A 24683-nucleotide genomic window follows, 5' to 3' on the forward strand; every position below is an offset into this window, starting at 1 on the left:
ATGGGGACTGGGGTTAGAGTCAATTCCTCTCATGGTTAATGGAGTTTTGTGTCTATTTTCATCTGTGGATGAAAATCAAGCTTTGAGACAACAAACAAACCTCTCTGCTGCAAGTGTTAACTAATGGATTTTGTAACTGCTACAATGTTATACATTTCTATATAAACAGATATATTGCAAAGTATATGGATTTGCTGTTTGTTTAGGGCTTTTACTGAAAAGTTTGGAAAAACTATTCCTCTTCAGAATTTGAAAAATGAATACTAAGATCAATGGAATTGTTTCTCATAATTGCAACTTTATTTTTCACAATTTTGAATGTGTTTTCCATAATCACAACTTGATATCTTGCAATTGTGAGTTTTATTTCTTACAAAATAACTTTAAATGTTGCAATCTTACTATATCGCACAATTGTGACTTTATATTATGGAAGCTCGCTTCTGCCACAGAGGACAAAAGGGGTAACTGCAACTTATTATCTCACAATTCGCAATTGTAAGTTTATATATTGCAATTCTGAAAAAGAAAAAAAAAAAAGTCATAACTGTGAGATTTTTTTCTTGCGATTGCAAGTCCGCAATTTGGACACTGTAACTCGTAATTGCGAGTAATTTATTGTGGGATATAAACTCAAAGTGCTTTTATATTGCATGTATTCATTATACCGTTTTTCATTACAAATTATATCATCAGCATAATTTGACTGAAAAGTCCAATTGAAAGCTGAACATGAATTTCGGTTTAACGGATGCAGCGCTCAAGCCGGCATACACATAAGTGCACAGTATAATCTTGATCGTATTGTGCATCTCACACAGTCAGTTTTGCAGTACAGCATTCTGGAATGTGTACAAACACATCTGAAAATATGTTGAGATGCGAATTTTTGATTTGTAGCTCCAGGCAAAGGTTTTCATATGCAAGCGTGTATGCTGATCATTTTTTGAATAATCACTTCATTACAAGTCCATGCCTCCAAGGCCTACCACATTTCCTCCAAGTAAACATGTTTTCTTAGGGCACTATTTTTACATTGAATGAAATATGGAACTTCCCCCTGCTTTGGCAATAACAACAATGTCTGGCATGTAAAACAATATAAAATGGACATACGGTATCTACTGGAAAGAAGTCCAAAAATTACATTTTGGAGAGGGAAATAAAAACAATATTTATAAATGAATAATGATGAAAGTATTAAATATTCCAAATAATGAAATAAATATAAATAATGTATTAATGTTAGTCTCTTCCTCCAGTAATAATGGAACTGTTCTGAAGAAAATGAGATTTACAGTGGCTGAGCGTGCTTATCAACATATGACATTAAGAGCTGAAAGTCCTGTAGGGTTGCATACGAGTAGTTGTTCTTCTGTAACATGCATTATGTCTTATATGCAGAATGTAAATACTGAATAATGGATTTTTCATTTTCTGCATGTCACTGATAGGCGATGTGGAAATTGCCTGTATAAACCATCTTTATGTTCGACACTACATTCAGCCTGTGGAGTTCCATATCTAAACCCGGGCTGAGGTTTGACAGCTCTGGGATATACTAGAGATCTTAGACCTTGGGAAATACATCATTGGTGACTATGGTTACATGTTAATACAGTTGTATTTTTCATTTCAAAATGGGGATTCAGATATTTAAGCAAAGAGAGAGAGAGAGAGAGAGAGAGAGAGAGAGAGAGAAATAAATAATATAATAGTTGCTATTTAATTATTTATTGTTCTGATCAGGACCAATCAGAGTAGAGAGTCAGTGATAGGGTGAGTGAGAGAGAGAAGAGGCTCCTGGCATGGGATGAACTGACAGGTTATTATGAGCTTTGTGGAGGATTAGTCCATAAAAACCCCCTCAGCCCTGCAGCCAGGCTGGCCAAAACTACACAAATAAAATAAAATAATCTCTGTATAATGGATTAGAGAAGTACCCCCCCACCGCAAACACACACACACTCACAATGAACAACCCTCAAAGAGAGATAGGGGGGAGGGTATTTTTATTTATTTATTTAATTTTATTATTATTATTATTATTATTATTATTATTATTATTTTTTACCTCTGACTTGATTTCTGTTGTTTTGGGTTGTTGTTTCCTTTTTTTCTGACGGGGAGAAAATTCTGCCTGAGGACATAACAATTGGAATGAGCTTAAACTCCCACAATACTGAGATGAAAAGCAGACTGGAAAACATTTAAAATGCTTAAAGCTGCCGTTTAAAGCCATGCTGTCCCTCCTGGTTCAACAGATGAACATCTGACTCATTTGTGTAGATACATTAGCAGGTGGAAACATCAGAGACTGGGGTAGAGAAGATCTTTATTTCTCTATTATCTTTTTCTTTTTTATCTTTGTTTCATAAATTTAATTATATTTTATTATTTAATTATTATCTATGTCGCTGGGAAAAGTATGCTTTGGCATATTATGGCAACATTATTATATTATAGTCACATTGCTCAATTACATTTACTTATTAACATCTACAGATATGTGGCTTGTAATTTCTTGTTTTGCCTTTTTTAACTTGAGTACTGTGTAACTAATTAAATCAAGACTGAATCTACGATGGAAAAAAAAAAGACATAATGAAGCTGAATTAATAACTGAAATATTAATGTGACTGCTGAAAATTACTTTTAAAATGATCAGACTTGAGACAAATGATCTCAGACTTATATCATGCTAGTATATGATGGAATGTTTTAATTCTAACTGCACAAAGTTTTGAATGTGAGATTTCCAATATTTTACCCCAAGAGCAGAAACACGAGCATAAAAATGTTCATCTAGAGAAGTTACTACATGATTAAGAGCAAGTTGCTTGAAAAGTATTCTGCATCCATTTGCATTGGAGCTGGCCCAAAACTATAAGCTCCGCACAGAGAGCCAAGGTCATGGGTTTGATTTCCATGGGACACACATGCAGATGAAATGCACACCTCAAATGCACTCGGTTTGAATAAGAGTGTCTGCCAAATGCAAAAAATGTAAATAAGCATTTTGTTGAAAGTACACAAATTAATCTGCCTGATGGCAATGAGGGGATTCAGAGATTTAGTTAAGTAAACTAGTCTTTAAGTTTTGCTTGCACATTGAAACACTAAGGCCTGTTGCACTTTGCAGACACTGTGTAAATGACACTGAAGCATTTCTGTCCCAGGCCTTGAGAACTACAATTATATGATCTCATTGAAGTCTAATTTACTGACATACACTAATATTCAATCAATTTTTTTTAAATGTTTTTGAAGGAAGTCTCTTTTGCTCACCAAGGCTAAATTTGATAAAAACACAGTAAAACAGAAAAAAAATGAGAAATATTATTACAATTTAAAATGACTGTTTTATAATTGGCATATGGATGGATGGCAATTCATAGAATCTTTAAAGAGTTATGAATTGCCATGAGATTGTGTTGATTTAATCTGTGAACTTGACTTTGAGAATACATAATTCGAAAGCTTGCTGTATTTCTGTCACAAACTGCTCGGAGACACATAGTTGAGGATCTAAATGCAGCATTTAATAAAGGGTAATCCAATAAACAGGCAAGAGGTCATAAGCACATGCCAACTATCCAAAACAAACACCAGGCAGGAAACAGGGCAATCCGGAAAACAGGCAAAAGGTCAAAACCATGGAACAGGAAACAAAGGGAAACAAGACTTCGCAATGAGCGAGTGAAAACACAGAGCTTATAAAGGCAAACACAAATGAGTTCAATCACACACATGTGGAATTAATCCAGGTAATGGGTTATGGGAAATGTAGTTCATGATGGGAAAGCAAATGAGACAGGAGGAGTGCCCTCTGGTGGAGATCATGGGCACTCCAGCTGGCAGATGTAACAATTTCACTGTTCATAGCAGATAAAAACATCCAAACGCATTTTCAGAGCACTGTTAGTATTGTTGCTTGTTACACTATATGACAACCTCCTCTACACTCCAGCAACAAAACTGTCTGTTTCCTCAAGGTTTAAGTGTTGCCTTCATCCAATAGATGCTTCGAGATCTCGACAGGTTTTCAACGGGATTTACGTCAAGGCTCTTTGACAGGCAATTCCAAGCCATCCGGCATTTGTTGTTCAATCGTTCTGTGCTCTCTTCAGCAAGTATAGGGATAATGTTCTGCTCGGTTTCAGTTGGAGGACATGAACAACATTTTTGCTTGTTAAAACGTTGATGATTTGCAGATGCATGTTGCCCTGGACACATTTAAGCCCCGTAATGCTAATTCTCCCAGTGTCCCGTGACTGCTCTCATATTTAACTGTGAATAAAGTGGGCTTCACTGTGAACACCCCATTTAAGCTTTATTTAAATATGAACAGTAAGACACAAGAAATCCTGCCAGAATTTGGCTAAAACTTATGCACATAATAAAGATAATGGGTGCCTGGGAGAGTGTGGTGTTCTGTACACAGTACTAAATCTTTAGTTTCAGCCTCAGATGGCACACTCAGGGATCGTTCACAGACTCACTGATAAATAATGCCCACAAAAACGCTTTCCAAAATCTTACTGGATATGCGCGGAAGTTTGTGAGGGTTAACATTTTACAGTTTAACGACTCGTGGTTAAACAGATGGCTTCTTCCTTTCCAACTGAGTGCTTCTTGGATAATAAGGTGCAAATCAAATAAAGATATATTTAATAGGCACTACAAGATTACTAGACATCTATTTTAAATCAAATGTTGCTTTTTTTTTTTATATTTTCAGCTCTCTTTAGTGTGAAATGTTGCTGCTGTTTGGCCATTAAAAAGTTACAAAGCAAAAAGTCCCTCCAACGGGAGTATACTCTCTTTACCAGTGTCACTGTTTCTGAACTCCCTGAAACTCCTCCATTTTAGTGTTGAGTTTTCTTCCGGGAACGGAGACGTCACAATATTCCTCATTTAAATAATTCCCGAAGGCATACACAAAATAAAGGGGCAGGGCATGGCTGAGTTAGTTAGTAGTGTGTTGAAACTTGTGGTTGTGGTAAGGGGCATGACATTTCCCAAATACACTCAAAGCAAGTTGACCAATCAGAATACACTGCTCCAGCCGACCAATCAGAACACATTGTGCTTTTCAGAGGGAGGGGCTTCGTAGAGACAGGAACTAAACAGAGCGTTACTGACAGACTGGGAAGAGAGGAGCTGCAACAATGGAGAATATGAAGAAAAATAATTTGTATTTTGAACATTAAGCATAAAAACCTGTTCTAGTGGAGCCCAAAAACAAAATCAACACTTTAAAAAAGGGTATAGTAGGTCCCCTTTAACCATCGGGAGTATTATTCTTGTAAACAGGCAGAATTCATAAAGGATTCATCTGTAAATGTTAGAACATTAAAAGGGACAATATGCAAGATTTTTGTATTAAACAATGTTATATATGTTGTTGACTTGTGTACTTACACTATTGGTTTCTGTTTTTATTTTGTAGAAACCATGGAAACACAAAGTCCATTGTGTTTTATTAGACAGGTGAGCAACTGTTTGGATACATTCATCTGCAGAAAACTAATCGTGTTATATAGCTCAACACTGTAAGTCTTGTTTTCTTGATTCACCATGACTACCATGTTTTACCATGCCTAATATCCATCTATCTTACCGCAGTGTGCAACAAATGTCTCGTAGCTGCCGAGGGAACGCAGAGTAGCATGAGAACAACTATCGACACACAAATGTATCTAATATGATAAACAGCGCTGCTTTACCCCAAATACGCTTGACTGGAAGAAGTGGAAGTGGCGACTGTGTCATAATAAAAGCTCCGCTGCTCATGAGACATGTGTCGCTCTCGTCTCTCATTAGCAATCGCTCCAGCGGCCTCGTTTCTGCTCGCACAGCACTCGCCTTGTTTTGCTTCAAACTACAGTAACGTTAATAATCTCAACCATGAACATTATTTCTGCTCAAGTCCCATCCCAATCCTTTTCCATCAGCTATAGACGTGAAGAAAAATTTCCACAAAATCAAGGCATCATCAAGCTGAGCCTTTGTTTTGAATAAGCGACCTCTAGTGGCGAAAAATTACATATTGCGCCTTTAAAAATAATCCACAGCATTATGCCAGATCCCAGGTAGCACACCTACGTAGCGTTTAAAAATAAATAAAAAAATAAAGTCTTAAAAGTTTGGGATAATACTTTGTCAAATCAATATGACCTGGAAAATTAAGACTTCTTAAAGGGGTGGTTCAATGTTTTTTTTTCTAGGCTTGATTGTGTTTTTGGGGCACAGTTTAACATGTCTTAATGCTTCTTTTTTTTTTTTTTTTTGAAAATGCTGTATTTTTCATATATTTTAGCTTTATTCTACATCTCTGTTTCCACTTTCATATGAACGACTCGTTTGACTTCCTGCTTCTATGAAGCCACTCCCTCCGAAATATGCAATGTGCTCAGACTGGTTAGTTGGCCCAGTGTAATCCAGAGCCATCTTGATTCGCTGAAGCGTCCAGAAACGCCACGCCCCTTACCATTTGTTAACGGTTATGTGCGATTCAGTCATATTGTATGCTCAATTTGATTATATTGCTGTATCAAATTGAGCCCGAATCAGACCCAGAAGAACAGCAATCGCAGCTTTTAAAGGGATAGTTCACCCAAAAATGAAAATTTGATGTTTATCTGCTTACCCCCAGCGCATCCAATATGTAGGTGACTTTGTTTCTTCAGTAGAACACAAATGATGATTTTTAACTCCAACCGTTGCCGTCTGTCAGTCAAATAAGCGGCAGTGATGTCTCGCGCATATACTTCAATGAGAGCGAAACATCACTGCCGCTGTCAGAGCGCAATCAGACCAAACGGATCGAGTGATGAATGCAGTTGGACATAGTGGTGTATTAGAGTTAAAAAATTATATAAATACTGTTCGGTTTATCGCACAAACCGATTGTTTCGTGTCTTAGGACATCAATGTGTCGTCACAAGCCGCAGGGTTTAATTTGGACTTGTCTATGCAAGTTTTATTTACTCTTATAGTAGAAGTTCCCATCCACTAGCATTATTTGACTGACAGATGGCAAGTTAAAAATCATCATTTGTGTTCTACTGAAGAAACAAAGTCACCTACATCTTGGATGCGCTGGGGGTAGCAGATAAACATCACATTTTCATTTTTGGGTGAACTATCCCTTTAAAGGACGTTTATGAATGGTATTTCATTTTGTATTTGTGTCTAAGTGTTTAAATGCTGTCACTGCTGTTTGTTAGCTTTCAATATACGGTTTTATCCTGATTAAAGCTTTACTGTAGCCAAATACATGACTGATTAGTTGCATTTTTGTAAAGGTAACGTTTTATTTATAGCATGAACAACTGTTTGTATGAACATAGAAGTTTGTTGGAGAAGAATGCATTATAATACATCTAACTGGCTAGTGAAGCAAAAACGAGTTGCTCTTTGTATATGTCCTTGATGCAACCAAAAAAATAGCAAGAGAATGATACATTAAAAGACATGTACAATAAAACCTACTTACAGTTTGAAGACAATAAACGGCAGCTTCTGCTTTTAAAGTGGGAACTGCTCCATCTTTCAGTAAAAGCCTAGCTTTGTGCAAATCCAGCATTGAACTCGTGTAGATTCTGGAAGCTGTCTTCCGCGCGCATCCAGTGTAGAAAATATCGCGCCGCTCGCTTCCGGTGTACACAACTCTTCCACTTCCATTATGCTGCGCGATATGGCCTTGCCCACTTTGTTCCCGGGGGCGTGTTTTGCAGGGTTTATGATGTCACCAACCCGGGGAAGAAGCTCGTTGTAGTCCAAACCGGTCGCTTTTGTAGGCAATAACCTGACATAACTTTAAAAGACAATATCTCTGTTTGCATTGAACTTTCTGCACTGTAACTTTGCAGATACTGTTTATGCTCAAGCAGCAACATTACACACTAACTAAAGTTAAAAAAGTGAAATCGCATTGAACCACCCCTTTAAGACCTTTCTTAAATTTGCGGTCACAACAGAAGAAATCAGACACAAGGATGGAATCAACAAAAATGTAATGACGATACTTAAAAACTCAGGAATGTAAGGTAACTTAGCATGGTAATCAGTCCCAGGACAGAAGAGAATCCAGAGGAGAATGAAGAAGGCTGGAAGGTCAGGTTGGCAGGTAAGTAATCAGGTGAGTCAATGTTGGTACAAGCGACAAGACCAGACAATGGTGTAAGTGCGAGAGTGGTTTATATAGCAGTCTATGATTGGTGACAGCAGGTGCAGGTGGGTAGTATTCCGGGGAACGGGAACAAGTGGGAGGAGCTGAGGAGTCTGGCACTGAGGGATCGGATGGAATCAGTTGCAGTTTCGCACTGTTTACTTTTTGCTATTCAAATATTTTTTTTTTTTTGGTTTTGTTGTTTTTGTTTTTAAGTTGTAGTACAACATAACTAAACTGCAACATTGTGAAATGTCAAAACATTTTGTTGTTGCTGGGCAGGTCGTTTACATACTATGATATTATTTACCATCCAAATTCTCCACATGACTCCCCACTGAAAACAGAACCAAAGGTAAATGCCATCCTGTTTTCCCCCTCTTGAGTTTAGACTCGTAAAAAAAGGTAGCATGTGAATTTCACATCAGTTTAATAATAGATCAAAATGAAGGCTAGGATAATAGGCAGTGTGGCTACACTGAAGACATTAAGCAACTCTGGCAAATCAGAATGTCTCTATAGTAAAATAATAGCAGACGTGTCAGGGAACATGCTCAACAAATTAAAAGTCTGCTACTTTTCAGTCTGTCACGGGAACTAAAAGCTTTTAAGCATGACTGATGAATTATTCCCATGATTCTCTTTTAATGAAAAGGCTTTTTGTAACATGCAGTCTCAATCTCAGATTATCTCCTCTCAATATAACCTAGAGTAGAGTCAGTGAGCAGGCTCATTACTCCATGCTTATCTGAAGAGATTCTCCTCTCAAACTGACTCTTTCCCATTCGAGCTGAATGACATCAAGACATATTAATATGAGAAACTTTCTATTTGTTGTCACGGATGACAGGGGTAGGGATTGATTAATTCCTGTCATCATCCTTCATCAAACTTCCCGACTTCTGTGAAAAAGCAGGAATATCGGCAAAAGCTAGAAGGGAGATGGACAGCCATCATCCGCCTGTATAATCTGTTATTGAGAGAACATCTTCGCCCAAGCGCATATCATAGCACCATTTGCATATTTTGCTCTTTGATTTTCAGATACTGATATTGCCGGGTTAATTAAATGTGAATGCTGAAGCTATCAAACGATTTTCGCTCCCAGAACCGCTGTGAACTTACTAACAGCCTCAAATGTTTTGAAACATCTAAAGTTTCTTGGCCTCCACCCACCTAAAAATTGTTGCTGTTAGCAGATCATTTTATCAGTCAGTATTATGACAAGCCGTTCATGCACATAACAATAATAATTGACGTAAATCAGCCACATTCAAACCATTGATGAGTCAGTCTGTCTTTGTCTCGCTTGCTTTTATTAATAAATGTGTTTCTCCCCCCCCATCCTTATTGTGTTGTATTGATTATGAGCTGGCATTGCAACATCGTCACTATATTATTTTATTATTATTTGTTTATTGTTTGGAGACTTCAAGCACACACATCAGATGTATAGAAAAGGTCAACAATGATTTCATAACAGGACTGAATCAAGAACATTGCGGAGAAAAGGCATAATGCAGCCCATCTTGATCAGATCAAAGACTTCAGTTCATAAATGTATTCATTTTGAATCAAATGTATCAAAGCGCTTGTGTACTCCTGGTATTAACATGAGGCCATCAGCAATATAAAGCTCGAAATCCAGGCATAAATGAGGTGCAAAACATTTCCAGTCACTACATATTGTGGTAGAACGTGACCATATCATATTTGTGTGCTAAAATGTCTTGGATAGCAGTGATTGACCACCTACTGAATTCACCTGTCAATCAAACACTGCAATAACGCAAGCATATTTGGAAAGCACATATGTACACATATGTGCACAAGCTTTAAGTTATGACAACATATGTTTTTATATTGCTTTAACTTATCAAAATAAGTTAAGCAATTTTACATTTTTTTTTTTAAGTTATACAAGATTCAACTTATGTTCTAAATGAATTAAACATCCAAGTTCATTGTACTTAAAAATTTAAAGGTGCAATATGTAATATTTTGCAGTAAAATCTCCAAAAACCACTAGGCCATATGTTGTTCACATGAGTACTTACAATATCCCAAATGTTTCCAACTATTTGTAAATCATGAGAAAATTGCGATTTTATCCAAGGCTCTGGGACGTGTGAGGAGTCGCCTGTCAATTGCGTCATACCCGTGCTACCCTCGGTTTCCGGTTTTATTTTGTAGAAACCATGGAAACAACAAAGACGCTTTAATATTTACATGTTTTAAATAGACAAGGGAACAACAGTTTTGATATATTTATAGAAATAAAACTAATTATTGTTATATAGCTCAACACGTTTAGACTTATTGTTTAAATCTAATTTTCTTTTGTGAGTACCATGCTTTACCATGCCTCAGAGAAAAACACTATTTTGTGAAGTAGCTAACATAACATAATCAGATGCAGCTTTATTTTTAGTAACAGTAACACAGCATGTTCTCCATCATACAATACGTTTTAAAATGAATTGCATGCCATTTATCAACACAAACCATCAAGCATTTAATATGATATTGTAAAATGGATCTATCTTACTGCAGTGTGTAACAGTGTCTCACAGCAGCCGCCGAGCGAATGCACAGAGTAACGTTATAACATTTTCAACACACTCAAATGTATCTAATATGATAAACAGAGCTGCGTTACCTCATACTCATGACCAAGCGGCGCCAGCGACTGTGTCATAATAAAAGTTCAGCGTGTTGCGCAATCGCTCCAGCGGCCTCGTTCAGCTCCACAACACTCGCTCCTGCTCTGCTTCATACTACAGTAACGTTAATAATCACATCCATGAACATGATTTCTTCCTGAGTCCTATCGCTATTCTTTTGCACTGTCCGTTGAGGTGAAGACCACATGTCCCAAGATTCCGCTCTCAAACTTGCCGTCATCAAGCTACGCCTTTGTTGTGAATATGCCTCTAGCGACCTCTAGCGGACAAATTTATTACATACTGCACCTTTAAGGCAGCAACTTTTTTTTTTTTTTTTTTTTTTAGTGCAGAAGTAGTACGCACACACTTTGAAGTGAAGTTCAAGTAATATAGGTAGTCACAGACCAGACTCATTAGAAAAAAACTTACCTATGTCAACATTTTTGCAAAAGGCTAAAAACATTGCATCATGCACAAAGTGAAATGGAACTAAAAGTGTATTTTGTTTTTTTTCTGGAACAGATGGAAGTGAATATGGCAACGTTTTATTCAGTTGGAGTTTGTATGTATCAGTACAGTTCTGAATTGAAATGTTTGGTGAGTGGCTCTAAAAGCTTAATCCATCACGTTTAATAATGTACAACTACCCGATAATGTTAACAAAAGCAATTGTGACATAAAAACGCAATTGTAAACATGGCATTTTAACTTGTTTTTGAATTATTTTCTTCGAGCTCTTTTACGTGATTCATACCCGAGCTCTTCGCATCGCAAGTACAATTCTGTACCAGCTGAGCTACCAAGCAAACTTGTTACATCAGTAAAACTGAACATCTGGAGTTGGGTAAGTGATGCAAACTCCAAAATATATTTGTTTACAAATCATGCACTATGGTGAAAAAGTGTTTTGTGGTCATAACATTATTTTGCAAAAAGTTTATTAATCCATATTCTGGCCCTGTAATGAAAATTTTGTATGAAAACAATTAAAAGTGATTGCTGTTTTACTGCCTCTAGTGTTAATTTATGTTAGAAACTGCAGTAATATGTATATACTGGTACATTTTTTTTTGTGTTTTGCAAAAAAAAGTTGACACAGATGCGTTTTCCCAATGAGAGTCAGATAAATTAGCATTGAGCATTGCATTTAAAGGGTTAGTTCACCCAAAAAAGGTCTACATTCAATTTGTTCATCATATTAAAGGGGTGGTTACATGTTTTTTTTTTTGTTTTTTTTTTCTAGGCTTGATTGTGTTTTGGGGGCACAGTTTAACATGTCTTAATGCTTCGTTTTTTTTTTTTAAATGCTGTATTTTTCATATATTTTCTCTTTATTCTACACCTCTGTTTCCACTGTCATATGAACGCCTCGTTTGACTTCCTGCTTCTATGAAGCCACTCCCTCCGACATACGCAATGTGCTCAGATTGGTCAGCAGGTTGGTTACTGGCCCAGTCTATCGTGATTCGCTGAAGCGTCTGGAAACGCCACGCTAAAAGCGCCTACATTGCTGTATCAAATTGAGCCAAATCAGACCCAGATGAAGAGGAAAAAGTAGAACCTCTGCAATCGCGGCTTTTGAAGGATGTTAATGAATGGTATTTCATTTAGTATTTGTGTCAAAGTGTTTAGATAAGCTGTCACTGCTGTTTGTTAGCTTTCAATATACGGTTTTATCCTGATTAAAGCTTTCCTGTAGTAAATACATGCCTGAGTAGTCGCATTTTTGTAAAGGTAGCGTTTAATTTATAGCATGAACAACTGTTTGTCTATGAACATAGAAGTTTGTTGGTGTTTGTTTTGCACTAGAATTTAGCTAACTGGCTAGCAAAAACGAGTTGCTCTTTGTATACGTCCTAGATGCATTAAAAATAGCAACAGAACTATAACATTACGTTTAAAAGACAAACAATAAAACGTACTTACAGTTTGGGGCTGATAAACAGCAGCTTCTGCTTTTAAAGTGGGAACTGCTTCATCTTTCAGTAAAAGTCTTTGTGTAAATCCAGCATTAAACTCGTGTAGATTCAGGAAGCTGTCTTCAGCACCGCATCCAGTGTAGAAAATATCACAGATAATAACGGGTTCTATATCTTTTGACGCGTCGCGTCGCGCAGCTCGCGTTCGGTGTAAACAACTCTTCCGCTTTCATTGTGTTGCGCCACATGGCCTCGCCCACTTTGTTGCGTGTTCCCGGGGGCAGTGTTTATGTTAATAGCAAGGGTTTATGATGTCACCAACCCGGGAAGAAGCTCGTTGTAGTCCAAACCGCCTGTTTTTGTAGGCTTTAAACTGCCATAACTTTAAAAGACAATATCTCCGTGTGCATTGAACTTTCAGCGCTGTATCTTTGCAGATACTGTTTATGCTCAAGTAGCAACATTACACACTAACTAAAGTTAAAAAAGTTAAATCGCATGCAACCACCCCTTTAAGTGGTCATGTTTCTTCAGGAAAATTGGACTAAACCACTCAGTACATATGGATTAGTTTTACGATCTCTTTATAAACTTTTTGAAGCGATAAATCAATTTAGAAACCCTCCACCTTCTCCAGCTTCACCTGTATAGATCTGCTACACGTAATTGATGTACTCTATTTTGTACAGCAGCAGCATGTCTTACTTGCTCACAGCAGCATGCCATGTATGTATTGGCAGTAGCTCCAGTACTTGCTTTGCAGCAGCAGCAGCAGCGTAGCAGATCTATTCCGCCAAGATCTAACATGTCAACATTGTCATACCCTTAACCATGCCAAACACCCCGAGAGTTGTCATAGCAGGACTATATATTCTTCAATAAAAACAATTTATGTATTCATTGATTTATTCATTCATTCATTGCATTTTAATTTACATCTGAGTTAAATTATTTTAATGTATGAATAATAATTTGTTAATTTAAATAGTTTATCGTCATCATGTATGAATCAGAAAGAGGAAATCAATTTTGTCAAATTAGGTAAATGTGCTAAGTAAATGTGATTTATTTAAAAATTATCTAATTTGAAATACAATAAAATCAATCTATTAATTGCATTACATATTCAATCAACCTAAAAGTAATTACAACCATTTGTATTTTTGTAAAATATAACAATTCTTATGTTTTAGATGCTGTAGCAGTTATGTTATAACCATACTTGATGATACCTACCAGATCACATTAGCAATACATATTTAATTTTTATTTAACAACAAATTTGATGCTGTGAATTTACACTTGCAATAAATAAATAAATCATTTTTTCTTTCCTGTGGTGAGACAGCAATGCCTCATATTCCCTGGCTGTTTGTCTTGAGCAGAGGGACACGTGTCAGTCAATAATAGCCCTTGTAATTGGGCAAACGCTGCAACGCTGTGTCTCTCGGCAAGGTTGCGTGCACATCGCCCTCTTACTCATGAGAAGTTAAGATCAAACACACAACAAGCTGACTAGCAGTCACATATTGTGCATGCCTCCCCCAGTGACTCATTACTCAATCCACTGATGCATCGCCATCTGTTGAATGTTTAGGCACCATAAAGAACCGACATGGGTGCAGCTCATCCGTGTCAATCGAAGGTAGCTGGAGACTCCAGTGATGGGTTTGGACTCTGTTTAGGGGACTGACGCCCTGCTCAGAAACACTGCTTAATGACCACTGAGATTAAGGTTTGTTTGCGAGACAGTATAATGATTTCAAATCTACCAGGGTTGGGAGAGGTGAGACGTAACAATCGGCCAGTTTTACCCGCTGTATTGTGTGCAATTCATTTTTGTTTGCTAATTGTTAAAGGATTTGCTTAATAGCTGCTTTCCATTGTTTGGAGAGAATCAAGTGTGAGTCATAAATTATGGTTACTTTTGGTTAATTAAAGCTAAAGTAAAGTTCCAGTGAGGCTCAGCATCTTTAATCCATTCATGGACCCTTGCTGTTTTTATAAGCACAAATATTAGGGTGGTGCGGCGCAGGAGCCCAGGGCTGGTAATCAGAAGGTTTGCTGGTTCAAACACAAGTAGCTAAACTACAGCAACACTTTTAAAAACGCAGTTAGCTACACTAAAAGCTACAAATAAAATGTAATTAACTGCTCTGATGCCATTCAATTGGACAACAAGTTTATAGGCCTGCAACTGATCAGCAGCATTTTTTTACTTTTTTTTTTTTTTTTTTTTTTGGTCCCAGTTAGAGCAGTTTTTGTACCATATCTGATATAAAAATGGTAATAATCTCAATTAGTGTGGCATAAATAAGAATGAACAGATACATATCCTAAATTTAACATAAGGGCTAACCTATAACATCTTGAAAACATATAATGAACAACAGCATTGAATTAAACATTTTCCAGTACAAAACAGGAATTTCTGCACAGGGAGGGACATTAATATTTTTATTTATTGATTTATATTCATTAATATGAACCATCCAAACAAACCATTGTAACCCCACAGCCCCTTGACTGGCATTAAAAATACATTACTAGTATAGACTAAAGTTGGATAAATAGGGAGATATATCAACAGGTAATTTTTTAAACAGCCTTCTCACTAAGAAAGAAAGACATCTTATCTGCACATACAGTACATCTAATGATCTACAAAATCCCTGGATACTAAGATATAAATGATAGAGAATGAGAGCATGTTCTCACTACAGAACTGACCATACAGTGTTGAGTAGATGAGGAAATAACCACAAAAGTAAATACCTATACATATTTACATGTATAGTTCATAGCTTCCAATGTCAGCATGAAAATAATATCATGTTGCATTAAAGTGTCTGCTACAAACATCTTATTTCAAACTATTCTCCATCTTTGCATCACTGAAGACAATACACATAAATGCAAATGAGTTTTGATCAGTCTAACTTTCCATAACAGCAAAACATGATATTTTAGAGTAATACTTTTCTCTCTGCAGGCGTTCCTCTGGGACTGCGGCCTTCAAATCTCTCCTGACTGACAGAGTCATCAAGGGCTAGCCTGAGCACAGAGCCAAAATGGCAGCGCAACATTATTGAAAAGCTCGAACCTGCTGTCATTTTCCTGACAGAACCTAAAAATAGCATCAAGACCAGCATCTAACTTTTGATTCCCTGCACAGTGGACATGGAGCTGAGAAGCGGGTGACATTTGAGAGCAATTTCCTTTTCCTGCTAAAGTTCAAGTGCCTGCATCAAAATTGTTCTGAAAGCTAATAGCATTTGAAACCAGCCAGAGAGTGTTAATATCCACGGCGATCAGATGGTGGAATAGCAACCTCCCAGAGTAGTGAAACGCTGAAATGCATGTCTGCATGACCAGCATATGAAAGTTAGAGTGAAAAGTTACCACATTGCCCTCATGTACACTGCAAAAAAATAAAAAATAAAATATATATATATATATATACAAAGTAGAATGAGGGTCAAGGGATCATTAAAAGTTGAAAGAAAAGCAAAAGAGGATGGAGTGTCCTCCGAAACAAGAGCAGTAAGACAGCTTTGTTTAAAATCCACAGACATTTATATAATAGGTGTAAAAATATAAATAATGATATTTGTATTAGTATTGTTATTATTTAAATCTGAGTTATATAAAAGCATAATTATATATATATATATATATATATATATATATATATATATATACACTGTAAAACTCATTACCTCAAAACATTTAAGTAAATTAACTTTAAGTTACAGTTTTTTTTTTTTTTTAAGGTAGTAGAACTTAGTAGATTTTTTCTGACAAGTGGGGCGGGGCCGAGAGCCGTGGAAGCGGAACAAGGTCAGTGTGGTGCACAGGTGTGTCTCATTAACAATCACTTCACTGGCATCCCTTCACTCCCACAGTTCTCAGCCTTGCCCCACTTATCATAATGTTAATTAAATACAGTTCATTTACATAAACATCAAATTCAGATCTCGGGTAAATGTAGAGAGCAAATAACACATGCTATTATAACTATCAAAGAGATTGTCATTATATACTTGCATGTATATAATCAAACAAAATAGTGTATATGTGGTCTTAAAAGTTTTTCAGCATATCCTCAACCTACCCACAGGCTCTTCTACTCTTCACTACAACAGGAACCCTACAAAACTATATAACAGAACCCCATGTAAATTCCAACATAACACAAAATTAAACACTAATGTATGCCTCACTATGTTAATCTTGTGTAAAAACACACAAAACAACACTTAATTTCAACATTTCCTTGTACAGTCTGACACAAAACATGCTGGGAATTAGAAACCTGCTGCAACTCAATTCAATCATATTAAGTTCAGCTTATTATAATGAAATTTTGAGTTCAAGCAACTTTTCTATTAAGTACAATGAACTTTAATTATTATTTGAGTAAAACAAACTCATTTAATTTAATTAATTCCACTGTTCGGTTTTAGTAGTAGTAGTAGTAGTATCTACAGCTTACATATCCCTTGCAGAATCTGCAATAAATAAACAAACCATTAGACAAAGACAATTGAATAGCGTTGTACATTATCCAACTTTTTGCATGGCTATTTACCAAATTATAATAATATACCATACTGTGCAAAAGTCTTAGGCCACCATTAGAATTTTGTTTCAGCAATGGTATAATCACCATCTATAATTATCTCTTTATTAGAATATAACCAGAAAATAAAGAAAATTTGTATGTAGTATAAAATAATGTAAAATAAAATAAAATAAAAAATAAAATAAAAACAACTGAATAAAGTGCCTTCTATAGGCTAAAATGTCTAAAAGTTTTTAGTGACCTTCCCTTACACTTGAGCAATATCAGGAACCTGGCTCTCTTAAAACTTAAATGGGAAAGGGCTGGAAGGCCAAGAAAACATTCAAAATGTGATGAGAAGTTTCTCAGAATTTCTTCTTTGAGAAACTGGAAGAAGTCCAGGAGGTCAAACTAAATACTGTTTTTTGATTAAAGAAGTTCGGATTTGTTCTGATTTGTTTATTTACTTATTTATATATATATATGAGCATTTTTATCAAGCTCATTTAGGTTCAGTAATTTCACTTTAATGGCAATTACTAGGTCATTTTCATTTCCATTAAAGTGAAATAACTGCACAAACATACAAGCTTGATAAAAATGCTCATTTTAGAAGAAAATTTCAGATGGCACTTAGATGGCATTTTTGCATCTGAAGTCTTCATATATATATTTATATACAAACATTGTTTTATTTCACCACAAGATATAACTCTTGCCTACTGATCTATTTATTTTTACTTTCTTTTTTTTTTTTCTTCTTTTTTTTTTTTTTTGTTACACATGTCCCTTTTGTTTTATTTTTCCATTTGTTCTGCTGGATGCACACTGGCTCATCTCCAGTCATTTGTCGACCTAACCCAGGGAAAACGGTTTGTGGTTTCTGAGTAATTGCTGAGAATGTAGTCTACTGTGCTCTAGTGGCAATTACTCCACCTCAACACTGTGTGCTAATGCTACTGGCTGGGATCGGTGCAGCCAGTCTGCTGATTTGCTAAGGAGGGTTTGGTGATTGTCCTGCTGAGCAAAATCCCAGTAGGGAAGAGATTGATCACACAAGTAGACCAAAACAGTTCATCACAAAACCCGCAAGAGGTTGGGGAGATGTGAATTTTCATTCAGCAAAAACAGCAAAATCGGGGAGAGACAATCATGGGCTGTCAGAAAGCGGAGGTCTTTGTTGTGTCACGTAAAGTGATTGTTTGTGGTCAGGCGCAAGCTGATTAAGTATAAAACTTCAGCAACAACATACTGATTTAAAAACTCAAGGCAACAATTCAAAAACAACATTACGCCATATATTCATTTAAAACCTTGCTCGTCTCAGACCAGATTCACCATTTGCAGCTGACCAGAAAAGTAGGAGTGTTTTTGTCATAACATATTTTTTAAATATATTTTAATTTTGATGATTTAAATGGGACCTATTATGCAAAATTCACATTTGGCTATAAATGTGTGTTGGCAGTGTGTGAACACAACCACCCTACAATGATAAAAAGCCAACCACTCCTCTTTCTTTTTTAATCCCCATAAATCATAAGCAGTGTCTCAGAACAAGCCTTTTTCAGATCCCTGGCAATGTGACGTTGATAAAACTCATCGGTAAAGTCAAACGGGGTCCGATACAACAGGCTTGTGCTAATATAGTGGATAAAAACAGTAAGACAATATAAGTTATAACCGTAATTAAACTAAACTACACCTGTTCTATCTCCATGCAGCATGTATTCGCAGTTTCTGACAGACTCCTGACACCAGAGAATCAGATCTTGAAGCTCCGCCCTCTTAGGCCGAGCGCAGCAGCTCATTTGCATTTAAAGGGCACTCACTGAAATGGCGTGTTTATGCTCAACCCCAAAAAGTGGCAAATTAACATGTTATAAAAAATGATCTGTGGGGTATTTTGAGCTAAAACTTCACATACACACTCTGAGGACATCAGAGTCTTATTTTACATCTTGTAAAATGGGGCATAATATGTCCCCTTTAATTATTCATTGTCTGTATTTTATTACTTTTTTATGATAATAATGTTTTCCCAATGTGACACTCATTCTGACAAGTGACTGTTTATTATTTTTGAAGAAATCTAAACATTTTTGTCAGTAATTTCGTTGAGGAGATGAGCCAAGCACGATGGATACATGTCCACATGTGCCAGTGGTATCAACCCATGTAGGGGTCGAGTCTCTCCCCAACAGAAACACTCTCTTTCTGGGCTTGTCAAGTGGGAGTGGACCCCTAGGGCTCTGAGCACACCGTAAGGACTTCCTGACTTTATCTCTATGAGAGTAAGATGTGGATGGAGAAAAGTGTCCAACACAGGTGTCGACCATTCCATTTTCTGATAAAGCCCATGCTGTTGACCCCTCTTCCACCCTATAAATGGATAGCTCTCAGGCTTATCAGAGCCTAGCAGCCTCAGTAATTCCTCCCTAGTTAGAGCTTTCAGAAGACAACATTATAGTGATACGGCAGAGCTGAGCAGGTTACATCCATACTAAGTGATTGTCGCCTTGGTGCCGAAGAATCTCATCACGTTTGATGCGGAATGCTAATGTTTCGTATCATTGGACTGAACTCCCCTAAGAGATTACTGTTTTTATCTTCGTTTGGTTGGGTGAAGTGGGAATCAGGCACAGAGCGAACAAATGTCTAATAACTTTTCCTCGATCATCACGACTGGCAGAGAGGGAAATTAAAAAGTGTTGTTAAATCAATGAAGTCTGGGCGAGCCACGGAGGAGACTTCCGTCACTGATCGGATGACAGATCATGGAGGGCCTCACCGGGAAGGTCCTGTTTCAATGTCTACATTGTTCTACACTCTGTATAATGTGGCTAAGTGGTTTTTGGCATCTGTGATTATGAACACCGCCATGCACTTTGTGCCTGATATGACAATTGGCAGTTCATAGGGGGTCTGTCTTACGTCGCAGTAGTGCGGGATTAATGCGATTTTGAAAAGCTTTTGGTGAAGGAATATGGCAGCAATCACCTCAGTGACTCTCCCCTCAGGAGGCTTCTGCCAAGCTTCCTCCAAGCCCCTTAATCTGATTTAGGCTTTGATTTTGAGAAAAGGGTTTAGAGCTTGGGTTCAAAATGGCATCAGAGCTTGATGGAGGGGGCGAAAGGAAACCTGTGCAATGAGAGTGATGTAAAGGACAGTGTATGTATCAGCGATGCTACATGAAGACTAAGCCGCTTAGTCACCTGTCAAGCATATTTATCAAAAGCACTTGCAGCCAATTATGAGTGTAATTCAGACATTTTATGATTCGGAGGTTCTAAATGTGCAAGGGTAAGATGTTACTCCTGTTGGGCGAGGAAGAAAAGGATGGAGTTAACATGACTTAAAATAAAAAGGAAGTGTTGAGGTGTTTGCAAAGGCATGAGACTGAAGTAAAGAAATAAACAGCACTAACAAGTAAAACCTTCAATTTTTCACACTCTCACACACACACACTTACCCATGCTAAGAAACTCTCATCTTTAGATTTAATGATATCTGACATTGAAAATGAGATGTCACTAATTTAAATCACCAGTCAGCATTTTGTTCGACCTTGAAATGCTCAAACGCAAGGACTGCCCTTTCACAGCCAGAAAAAAAAAAAAAAAACATCTTTTCCAGACATCTCACGGAACACTGACAAATCACAATATACATTCGCTCTCTACTGTACCTGATTTCATTAAAATAAGAATACTGAAGGAGAGTGGCAAGGTTGCTTAGAAGTAACAATGCATAATTCATTTTGGTTTTGAATGTTTGGAAACGAAGACTAAAGCTTCATCGCCAGCCGATAGGATCTCACTGACGGAAACGAGAGAAAATAAATAAATAAATAAATAAATAAACCTCATGGTTTAATTAAAAAGGCAATTTAGTATTATGTTCAGATTTATCAGATAGGATTAGATACGAGCTCTCAAGGTCAGTGGGGTACATACAGACAAACTGGAAGAAAGAAAGAAGTGGTCTAATAATCTGGAGATTGGACAGGTGCTGTAATTCACTTGGTGGAAATTGTACGATGGAGTCCTAAGCTCTGCTTGTGCACTCCGAAATGCTCTTTTAATCTGAACACCGTGTTTTAAACTGCTGTAATGTTCCCCCAGCCACTGCTCCTCTCCTCCTCTTTACTTCCTCCAAATCGCTCCTTTTTTCTCCGGTTCCCAGTCCTGTCTTTGCCGCCACTTGCTCCTTTCTGCTTCCTTGCCCTCTCTTTAAGGTGTGATCTATATTCAATGACAGATTAATGAGCGTTTTCCTATTTCAGGGAGCCTCTACGCATCATTAGAGAAAAAAAGTCGGATGAATAATACATCAGAGAAACCGCCTTATACGGTAACATCGTACAAGGTCCGTGCTGCTGAAGCCGGCGAGGAGATGAGGTGCTTTTGTTGTACATGACCGGCTTTTCCCACTAATTGTCAGAACCGTGCACGCTATGAAATTGGGTGGTTTGTGGCCCATGAGTAAGCAGGAAAGTTAAAAAGGAAAAAGAATGAAACCACAGAAACTCTAAAACAATGGACGGTCCACTTGGCTATTGTTTCCAAGAGGCCTCTTCGGAACAGTGCGTGTCAATTTATATCCCATAGGGTCCGCAGAGCTCTCTATAGCACATTTTCTCTACACAAACCCCCGATCTTGCTTTTCATACCACTTGAGGGGTGTAGAGGAGTTTTAGCTCTGTCAGCTTAATTGGACCGCTTCCCAACGGCAAGATGTTGCAGCCCATCTTAATTGGCTTCTTTTTAGGCATGCCAGCAATCCCATTGGACGGTTACTTGGAAGGTCTCCATGGATACGCCAAGCGTTCTGTTGCGAATTCTGGAACAAAAGGCAAGTGGGCCTCACTCACCCACTCTCCGTGTTACAGGCTATGCTCAAAGCAAACAATGCCTGACCACAACTTCACAGTCCTGACTGGTGGCAACAAGGAGTTCACTGTTGAGAGAAAGACACACTGTCACTGAGGATTTCCCTCCATCAGCTTGGCCCTTTAGGGGCATTTCCAGTGGTATAATGTTGTCACGTAGACATTGTAGGGGGTGCCAACCGCATACATTTCAAATAAAGGCAGGGCACTGTGCCCAGACATGTTACATGTTTGTATTACCTTTCAGTGACAGTGGTGTCACCCTGACATATGCCTTTGCCTGTGCAGGCCCATTCCTGACACCCCATAATGAGCACCTGATAACGTGTCCCCCCCTGATCCCAGAGATTTCCTGTCGGTGCTAATGAGCTTCTACGGACCACAAGCACACTCGCACACACATGATCCGACCCTGTCACCCAGCAGCATAATGAGTCCTCAAAAACACCTTCACTTCCTTCTCAGAGATCTTCACTTCTCTGTTGCCGTGTCTGCTGTCGATCTCCTAATTGTGTGTATTTGTTTGCCCAAACGTGTCCTTGTCTCCGAGGAGACAGTATACAAATTTCTGGCTGCGCGCTGGATACCTGAAACCTCTTTGGAGTGTCCATGGTGCAAGAATCCACTCGGTGTCTAATTCTAGGACCCGAGGATCTGGATCTGTAGTTAAGGCCTGGACAAGAAGGGGAATTTGTTGCACATCACCATGAAATTTCAACTTTTTTGAGCACATCATTTACTTTTGGGAAATACTTAAGAGTATATTTCATAAAAAAATAAAATACATCATGCTGTTTTAACTTCATTCCACGCTATTTTCAGCGTGATGCATCAGCCTCTTGGATTGTATTTTCCCATCACCCCTAAAAAATGCTGTTATTTTGTTTTTTTCTTCCCAAAGAATGCCGACCACAGCAAACTTATCAGTCCAGCTGGAGGAATCAATCACGGCCGGTGGCATTTTGCGCTGTGGGGTTGTTTGTGAATCTGTTGTCTGTGGTGCCTTGACAATGCCCGTGTATGATTGCTAGGACCCTTGAGGTGTTAGCTTTTGGAGAGGTTATTGTCTGTATGTTTTCTCCTACACTATCAGAACTGCTCCTTTCTGCTATTCTATGTCTGTAGTAATTCTGTGGAAGCTTTGCAATTTAATAATATTCATCATTCTTTTCCTCTCTGTCTCACCATCTCTCTACTTATCTATTCATCTACATACTTATTTAAAAGTGCATACAAACAGATGCCACAATGCAAGATGACAACAAGTGAGATCAAATGGAAGACAATAAATGACACTTCCACTTCCACCACTATCATCTGCATTTTCAATTCTTCTTTCTAAAAATATCAGTATATATTTCCGTGACGGTTTGGACCAGTATCAAAGCATTCATCAGCATTACCTAACTTGGGATTTCAAGGAGGTCTATAAAATCTGGAGAAAGCCATCTATTAGCATTCATATTCATCTCAGTGGCAGTTGCTTGGGTGGTACAAGCCCCCACAGAAATATGCATTTTCTGCACATAAGAAGCACAGAGCCAAATCACCACAGCTGTAAATGTCATCTTACTGACAGAGCTGTGAATTGACTAATGGCATTAAGAATGTGTATAGTCCCAATCCCTCACTTGTGACTGCGAGATGTAAAAGGATATATATGCGCTACGAACAATACATTTTTGCTCAAATCGTCTTACAAGTTGATGAAGTGAATCAAATCTTCACATTGAGATTTTGAGTTTGAGAGATTGAAGAACATTGAATGTATTCCAATTTAGCAAGAGTGGGTCACTTAATTGAGTCCTTATCAGCAGATTCCTTAAAATACTCCATACGACCCATCTTTCATGCATAAAAAAAGAATAAAAATGTAGCCTCCTGCTGTTCTCAGGCATTAATCTCTTACGTTAGATCCAAAACACAGAGCTAAATTTGAACTGTTTGAGGCCACTATTTATTCCAACACTTCATTTCATTGTTGAATTACATGCTGTCAAATAATTTAATCACAGCCATATGAACTTTCCCTTTTGTCCTGAAAATAATAAGCCTTTCATGCTGCGGCAGACTCCCGTTATATTTGACACCGTATTGATAATGTCAGTTCAGTGTCATATCAGTCCAACCACAGGTTCTTAAAAAGCTTGGCTTCACATCTACTAAGACTGTGGCAGGTCTTTGAGAATTGGCAGATTTCAGAATATTTCAGTATATTCCACTGCGTGACACACATCTCTGCAGAGAGACTTCAAAAGATGTACCCAGCTTATATATAATAGACGTTTAGAGGATGGGTGGTGGTGAGGGAGAATTGAGCCAAGAGAATTGAAAGACCTGACGATAGATTAGCCTCAGTAATCTGCATAATGCGAGAGGCTGCTGGAGCATATTAGCATGTTAGAAATGATGCATGTAGTTTTGTAGGACAGCTTCCTTTATCCCCGATGCGCAATTGACTGAACAA

General features: G+C 37.6%; 1 protein-coding gene across 1 annotated transcript in view; it reads left to right on the forward strand.

The window, feature by feature from the left end:
- The first annotated feature begins 8064 nt into the window (after nt 1–8064).
- Nucleotides 8065–24683, forward strand: part of kirrel3b (kirre like nephrin family adhesion molecule 3b) — a 359059-nt gene continuing 342440 nt past the window's right edge. Inside the window, exon 1 of the mRNA XM_067390740.1 lies at nt 8065–8134. Coding sequence (XP_067246841.1) covers nt 8065–8134 — 70 coding nt within the window. The remainder of the gene's footprint in view (nt 8135–24683) is intronic.

This window comes from Chanodichthys erythropterus, chromosome 7 (genome assembly GCF_024489055.1).
Source record: "Chanodichthys erythropterus isolate Z2021 chromosome 7, ASM2448905v1, whole genome shotgun sequence".
Classification (NCBI taxonomy): domain Eukaryota; kingdom Metazoa; phylum Chordata; class Actinopteri; order Cypriniformes; family Xenocyprididae; genus Chanodichthys; species Chanodichthys erythropterus.